This window comes from Gracilinanus agilis, chromosome 6 (genome assembly GCF_016433145.1).
Source record: "Gracilinanus agilis isolate LMUSP501 chromosome 6, AgileGrace, whole genome shotgun sequence".
NCBI classification, from domain to species: domain Eukaryota; kingdom Metazoa; phylum Chordata; class Mammalia; order Didelphimorphia; family Didelphidae; genus Gracilinanus; species Gracilinanus agilis.
In genome coordinates, this window is record NC_058135.1 from 167,601,698 (window position 1) to 167,610,064 (window position 8,367).

The 8,367-nt window shown below is 33.6% G+C and overlaps 1 protein-coding gene across 1 annotated transcript in view; it reads left to right on the forward strand.

Moving 5' to 3' along the window:
• The window catches only part of CORIN (corin, serine peptidase), a 228,382-nt gene that overhangs the window by 190,792 nt on the left and 29,223 nt on the right, over positions 1–8,367 (forward strand). Inside the window, exon 11 of the mRNA XM_044681736.1 lies at positions 7,614–7,759. Within this exon, the coding sequence (XP_044537671.1) occupies positions 7,614–7,759 (146 nt within the window). The remainder of the gene's footprint in view (positions 1–7,613; positions 7,760–8,367) is intronic.

The window sequence follows — 8,367 nt, forward strand, 5'->3', positions numbered from 1 at the left end:
TTCCCTTCCCTTCCCTTCCCTTCCCTTCCCTTCCCTTCCCTTCCCATCCCTTCCCTTCCCTTCCCTTCCCTTCCCTTCCCTTCCCTTCCCTTCCCTTCTCTCTCTCTTTCTCTCTGTCTGTCTGTCTCTCTCTGGATCTGACTGACTTTGCCTCTTTCTGTCCATCTCTATCTCTGTCTCTGTCTGTCTCTGGCTCTCTTCTTCCCCTTACCCCATTAAGGTCTATTTCTACAAAGCATTAATTCCAAAGAGTTAAAAATCTATAGTTCAGCTATAGAACTAGCTATAGAGTTAGCACCCCTAAATCCTTACTCCTTAGGACTTTATAAAGGAGCAAGCACATGGCCTTGGAAGGTAAGACTTCTATATTTCAAGCTCCCTTACTTACCTCTGACTGTCATAAGAAACACTTTTTCAGGCTATACACTGTTGTGCCCCAGAGCTTTTTTAATATTTTAGAGGATTTTTCAGGGGAACTCTTCATTCTTACTGCTTCTGGGCATAGAGCAGCCTTGCAAGCCACACATATTTTTACCTCTCTCTGGTCATATGAGAAGGCTAAACAGAATATATATATATATATATATATATATATATATATATATATATGTGTGTGTGTGTGTGTGTGTGTGTGTGTGTGTGTGTGTGTATGTGTTTGTATGTGTTTGTACATACTTTTGGTTTGTGTTGTGGTGGGGATGACCTATTTCTTTTAAACTTCTTGTTGATATCTTGTGAAGTTCCCAGGTGGAAAAAACCATTCACTGTAGTTTCTCATTCAATTTATCATTATGTGGTCTGGTGAGAACTTCAGGGTTTAGCTGGAGTATTTATGTGAGAGTTGGGTAGATTATGATTTTAAGGGTCTAACTGTCAACTTGGTCAGGTGGAAACATCATCTCAGCAGGGGTCTGTTGAAGCAGCTGGAGCTGAAAGCTTCACTGTAAGCTATAGTAACAGGGAGCTGAACTCTAGGTTGCTAAAAAATTCATCTCCTAGTCAACTTGATGCAGAGATTCTGCAGTCTCAAAAAACCTGGTGAATTAGCTACATAAAATTACCATTGAATTTTTTCTGTTACCTATGACTTCCCTCATTTTTACTATTATACTAGAATATATATAGAATTTACTGGCCTTTGACTTCCTAATGCCACTACTCTCATTGACACTGTTACAACTAATCTCTTATGTCCCTGCGCTACTATTGTTTTTTGTGTACTTTTGATGATCAAATCTTTGGCAGTTGTGTTTAAACATTTAAAAGCAAACATCAAACAAATTACTACAAAGAATGATCTAATGTTAAAAGTGAACTATTTAGAGACTAAACTAGATAGAATGCAAACTCAATATGAGGAATTACTCAAGGCTAAAGGGACAGTGGCAGAAACTAAAGAATCTGAGGCAACTAAATTAGAGAGTGCAAATAAATCAGATAAACCAACTAAATTAGAAATGGAAACTGAAGCATTAGAAAGCAAACCAGCTCATATGTTCCCTCTAAGAGAGGTACCTATAGTGAACCCAGAGCATGGTATACAGAATCTCATATGCCACAAAAGGTTTTCACAAGCTGATTTTGACAGTTTTAAGAAAAATACTCCAAAATATGAAGAAGATCTAATTGGAGTTGTAAGACAGTTCAAGCGCTTAATTAAGCTTTCCAACCCTTCTTATTTGGACTTTGACATCCTTATGGATGAATTATTGATAAAAAGAGAAAAACATCAGATTATAGATGACACTAATAATAACCCTCTAATTGTTGATTGGCCAACTGAGGACCCTGGTTGGGAAGTTAACTCTGTTGTGGGGTACAGAAACTTAACTACAGCCAGGGAGGCAATAATTGAAACTATGAGACAAAATTCCAGATGTCCAGAAACCTGGTCTAAATTTGAGCACCTAAAGCAGGAAGTGGGAGAGACTACTTCCACTTTCCTCGATAGAATTATTGACCATGCAGAAAAATGGATTGGGTTGTATGTTTTAACAGATGAAAATGCAAATCACATTTGCAGGCAATTTGTGAAAAATGCATGCCTTGTGATCCAAAACTATTGTTGGAGTAACTATCCAAATTGCTTTGATATGGGTCTTGATGAAATTTGGAGAATTGCTAACTGTGTTTTCGAGGATGAAAAAGACAGACAATCAGAAGAGAAAAATGATATAATTGATAACTTAACCAAAGAAATCAGAGCATTTAAACAAAAACTAAGATCTAGTGAAGTGCAGGAAAAAATAGTAGCTGCACTAAGAACTTATAGACAACCCAGAAATAACTACAACCCTAGACAATACAGACAAACCCCAAGATGTCTTCTTTGTGACAGATGTGGTCATCTCATGATAGATTGCAGATTTAGGGGAGAATTCTTTGGACAAAATTTCAGGGGAAACTGAGAGAATAGATTTAATCACTTTAATGAATTCAGGCAAAATGGATATAGAAATTATGTGTATAACAACCAATTTAATAAAGGATTTAATAATGCATTCTAGTATTGGAGACCAAACTACCCAAATTATTTTGATACTGGATGCTATCATAATTCACAGACCTGAATACAATGCAAGAATATATCAAAGCAGGTAATTGTCTAAAATATTCCCAAGTAGCTGGTGAAAACCCCCCAAAACAAGATATGCAAAAACGTGTGCTACGGCCTGTGCATTATGAAGATGTGTCAAGGCCTGTGCAGTTAAAGACATAGTATATGGAGAAAATGGACTAGTAGGAACTATCAGCAATGGAATAATAACTAATGAAAATGACAAAGACATTTTAAAAACATGGGAAATCAGTACAGGAGAAATCAATGAAGAATTAGAGAATGAGGGACAGGAACAAGTGTTGAGTTTTCCTGATCCTACTGTGTTAGCTCTTGTAATACCTGTCCATTCTCCAGAAAATAGCACAGAACCCCCATTTAACCCTAAAAATAGGAACACAAGTAACAGAAGAGATTTCATCAGACAACATGGCTGCAGACAAAAAGATATCAGAAGAAGAAATTATCAAGAAGAAGACTAACTTAGAGACAAAGAGCAAGATCGAGACAAAGAAGAAGACAACATAGAAGAAACAGAATAGCTGAAAGGATGATTGAACTGTAACAAAGACAATGCAAAAAAAATCATCACAAAGAAGAATACACACTGATTATAGACATGAACTGTAAGATTTTTGTGTGCCATTCTAACATTACACACTTTCCCTATAGTTGCAAATAAGCACTACATAGTAACAGCATGGAGACAGAAGACAGTAGCAGAGAAGGTGACTTTAAAGATTTAGTGAGTTTTCACCAGAAAATAACATACACATATAGGACACATTTCTTACAAACTCTACAACAACATAACTAGGTGATGAGTATTTATAGAAATGAATTAATATAGATAAATCACCTTGGTAAAATAATAATTATACACATTAAATTAATAAGATCTTATCTCACAGAAACACTTTATATATTCCAAAGAAATAACATCAAGAAAACATACATATCTTTTAAAAGAAAATATTTAAGGTTTTCTTAGACTAACATAGGGGGGGAAAGTTTGTACATAACATATACACAGGTGTAGAAATTATATATATCTGTATACTTCTATAGATGTATATATAGTTAAATTGTTACAAAGTTTTGATTTTTAGTATAGTAAGTTGATTTTGAGTTTTAATGTAGTCAGTTTTGGTTTTCTGTATTAGTGATAGGATAAGGTCTTAGCCCATTAAAGAGTTCCATTTGACTTGTTCAAATAGGATTTGTAAAATGAAGTTTGCATGAGTTTTGCATAGTTATTATTTTAGACTTTAGTTTTTTGTAAAACATAAGTTAAATTGGTTTTTTGTAACTGTATTTTATTGTTTCAAATGTTTTTCAAAAGTTTGCATTTTGCATTTTGAATTTCTGTAATTGTATGTTTTGCACCTGCATTTTTGCAGCTATGTTTTCATTGATTATTTGTTTTCATTGAAATTTTCTTTTCTGTAATTTATATCCTTAGTACTGGTTAGCATAGATAGGTGTAGCAATAAAAATAGGATAAGATTAACATATGATTAAGACTATTTTTTAAAGGAAATATTATAAAAAGATTAGGTATACCTTTAGAATTACATAGAAAATAGCAAGCATAATATGCTTGAAGGGGGGAAACTATAAAGATGATATTAGAAAATAAGTATTGTTTTATTAGTTTAAAGATAAGAAGTAGAGTAGCTGTCTTGAGAAAGAATTGGAGTTTCAAATAGAACTGAGAGAGAGTGTTAATTTCAATTGGTGGCAGTTGTAACCATTATTTCTATGACAGTTACACTCTCTGGGTGTGACATTCCAGGAGTGGGCTTCTGGCAGTTGACAGAGCCACATGCAGTGTCTTTCTCTCTCAGGGCTAGAGAGGGTAACATCTTTGCCTTTCTCTATCTCTGTCTGAGGGAAAGACTTGAAGGAGTGGAGGGTTTTCTTTTCTCACTTGGGAAACACTATTCATTTATCTGTTAATATCTATAGATTGGTTAAACTCTGAAAAGACCAAACAAAACCTGGTCTTTGGTTTGGACTCTGAGTCTGTTAAGGCTCAGAGTCCTAACTTGATTCTTGTGGAGACTCAACCAGCTAGCCTTGGTTATCTTTATAAGCTAAAGGCGAAGTTAAGAGTTAGAGTGGTTAGATTTATTTAGAATAGTATAAATTTGGTTAGTTAGATCAGGGAGGATTAGTGTAGCCTGTGAACCACAGGAGAAGCAGTTACTTGCAGGACCTGGGAGTTTATCTGGGTGGAGTTAGAATCCCTTAGAATTAGAAATCCTTTTTCTCTTATATATATTTAAATAAATAGTTTATTTTTAATAAACAAGAGTCTCTTTAGCATTCCTTGCACCTTGCATTACTCACCCAATTTTATTTTTACACTATGTATGTATATATGTGTGTGTATATATATATATATATATATGTATATATATATTTGAAATTATCAGTGTCTGTCCTTTGACCTGGTTTCTTTAGACTTAAATTTCATACATTTGTAGATCTTATCTCATTCTTAATAGGAGACATAGATGTTGATTTGGGACTTTAAAATATTCAGTCCCATTCGTATCCATCTGCTATTATATTTAGAGATTATCTAGTTCAACAGAGGCCAAGGGAAGTTAAATCATTTGCTTGAGGTCTCACAGATAGTGAATAGAAGAACTAGGATTTGAACTCAGGTAGTGTTTCAATAGATGGTGTTGAATCAATGTTAATTTTTAAATTGTTCTTTTCAGATATAACTTGTGTTTTTAGAACAGGATGCAGTAATTTATCCCTAAAACAATTAAATTTCTCAAAAGCCATTATAATCCAGTTTCAAACATGTTACAGAAAATTAAATAAATAGTATGATCTTCATTTCCCTCAGTCAGAAAATTCTCAGTTGCTTTAAAGGAATTACTTTATGAAGTTGTGAAGTTTGGTTTTATGCCATAGAATTTGAATCTTTAAAAGGCATTGAAAAAGCTTTATTGTTTTATTTTCATGAACTTTCTCCTTTTTTACTCTCCAAATGGATGTTTGTTTTTGCCCTATGGATCTTGAAAAAACATTTGCTATTTGTCTTTGGAACAATTCATAGATCTTTACTCCTTTAAAGCATGTGTTTTTAAAAAGAAAAATTCTCTCATGTTTTGAGTTTATCATACATCTCAGTCTATTTTTTTTTACTTCAATGCTTTTCCAAACAGCTATTTTCAGAAAGATATTAGATTGTGTTTATTTTAATAAAAGTGTAGTATTCACACATTTATTTATGTGCTGGTAGAGAAAGAATGCAGTGGAAAGGTTGCAGAATTTAGAGCAACTCCAATTCTTTTCCTTAGGTGTCATTGATCAAGTCATACTCTCTCTGAGCTTTAATTTCTTAGGACATATGTATAATAAGGTGATGGGAATAATTTGCCTTCAAAGATCTGGCCAGATATAAGATCTAGATCTTAAGGAAGGACTGTTTTCTTTGCCTTTCTTTGTATCCCAGGGCTAGCACAGTGCCTGGTATATAGAAGGTACTTAATAAATACAGATTAATTATGATCAAATTAATATATTATCTATTATATGGATTAACTTGAATCTTAGAAACCTCAGATATAACTGTGAATTTTTTCTTTAGAAATGAGAAATGTTTTCAAAGGAAACCATTTGTTATATCATTTAACAAAGATTGTTATAGATCAAATCCTCATTTATCAACATAAAGTGTGATCTGAACTGGCAAAATTTAGTTTAAAACAGAACCCTTAGAGAGAATGAGTCTAAAAATTTGAATTTTTGTTACTTTTGTGTAATTTGTAAATTAATTTTGTAGACACATGTTAGAACTAGTAGTCATCTAGTTAAACCTGTTCCTTTTTTTTTTTAAAGAAAAATTATCTGTAGCCCAGAGAAATTAAATTACTTATTCAAGGTCACATAGTAATAGTGCCAGGGCTAAAATATAAATGTGCTAATTCCAGGTCTATGAAATCATTTGTTTTTTCTTAATATATTTAACGGAAACATATAGAAAAAAAACTAGTTTTGTTCTATAACAATAAGCAATGGAAACCATTCTGACCTTCAGTGATTCTTTCATTTTAGTGTTTGGGAAAAAAGTTCTTTTAAATTAATTTGACTTTGGTCTATGAGAGGTTGACATTGGCAGGGAAGAGAAGTTACTTACATTGTCTCAGGTGTAAACTTTTTCTAGGTGAGTCAAAGCTCAGGCCCTGCTAAAGAAAGGAATATAATTATGGAATTTATCCAACTGTGTAACCTGGAGTATGGAAATTGTTTGAATTATAGCCAGATAGTCAAAGATTGGAATATTATTAGCACTGCTAGGGTTCTTAAAGACTAATCCAGTATTTTTTAACCTGGAGTCCATAAGCTTAAAAAAAAACTATGCTAATAACCGCATTGCCATAAAATAGGTTTCCTTTCTAATTCTCTGTATTTTGCTTTATCCATTGGAAAAAAATTATTCTGAAAAGGTCTATAGGCATCACCAGTCTGCCAAAAGGTCTATGACACAAACAAAGGTTAACAATCCCTGATCTAATCCAGCTTCCATATTTTACAATGGAAAAATACTCATATCTGTTGGGATGAATTTAATTGCCCAATTGTCACGTAATGAATTATTGGAAGAGGTGAAACCAGAACCCAAGCCTCTTGATTCCTTGCTCTTTCCACTAGAGTACTCTTTCACATTTGTCCTTAATTTCATTGGACGATGGACTATCCAAAAGGGGTTGGAATGCCCCTTGATTTGGAGACATGAATCTACTTTTATCCATACCTAGAGGAACGTGATAGAGGGGAGTACCCTGAGAAGGTGTGCTGGATGGAAGGTAGGGAGGAGGGAGAATTCTCAACCTAGAATGCCTCCCTGTGTTTTCTGGACTATTTCTAAGTCTGGTATCAGAATTTCTGACAGAGAAGTGAGTTGTTGGAACACAGACTTTCAGGAAAAAAAAGCATTTTAGCCAGCAAATGCCATGGATTGATATTTGTTGATTTGTCAAATCTTAAATCCTCAAAAATGTTTCTGGCATCTGACTTTTGTTTACCTTTGTAGGACACTGTGTGAGCATTCCAAAGAACGCTGTGAGTCCGTGCTTGGGATTGTGGGTCTTCAGTGGCCTGAAGACACAGATTGTACTCAGTTTCCAGAGGAGAGTTCAGATAATCAAACCTGCCTAATGCCTGATGAAGATGTAGAAGGTTATTATTGTTATTGTTATTATTATTATTATTATTTTGGTATTGAAAATATTAGTGCATGTCAAGTTCTTTGAGGTCTTGTTTCTTCTCTTTATTTCTGTCATCCTCATTACTTTTTTTTTAATTCTTATTTTCTGTCTTAGTATCAATTCTAAGACAGAAGAGCGATAAAAAATGGCTAGGCAAATGGGGATTAAGTGACTTGTCCAGGGTTATATTTTCATTTCTAAATGTATCCTTCCTTACCTTCTTTTCCCAGCCTTTCTTCCAGACATCCATTTAAAAATTTAAAAAAAAGCAGTCAGCAAAACTAACCAACAGATAGACTTTATAAAATTCTATGCCCATATTCCACTACCTGTTAAAAAAGGAGAGGGAAATGTATTAAAATTTTTTTCTAGGTCCTATTTACATTGTTCTAGTTATTGTGCTTTTTGTTCTCTTGGTTCTGCTTACTTAACCTAGCATCTATTCATACGTTTCCCCAGGTATGTCTGGATTCTTATTTGCTATTTCTTATATTGAAGTCATTTACAATTATGTTTATCCATTCCCTAGTCAGTGGATATCTAGCCACTATTGTTTTTTTTTTTTTTTTTTTTTTTTTT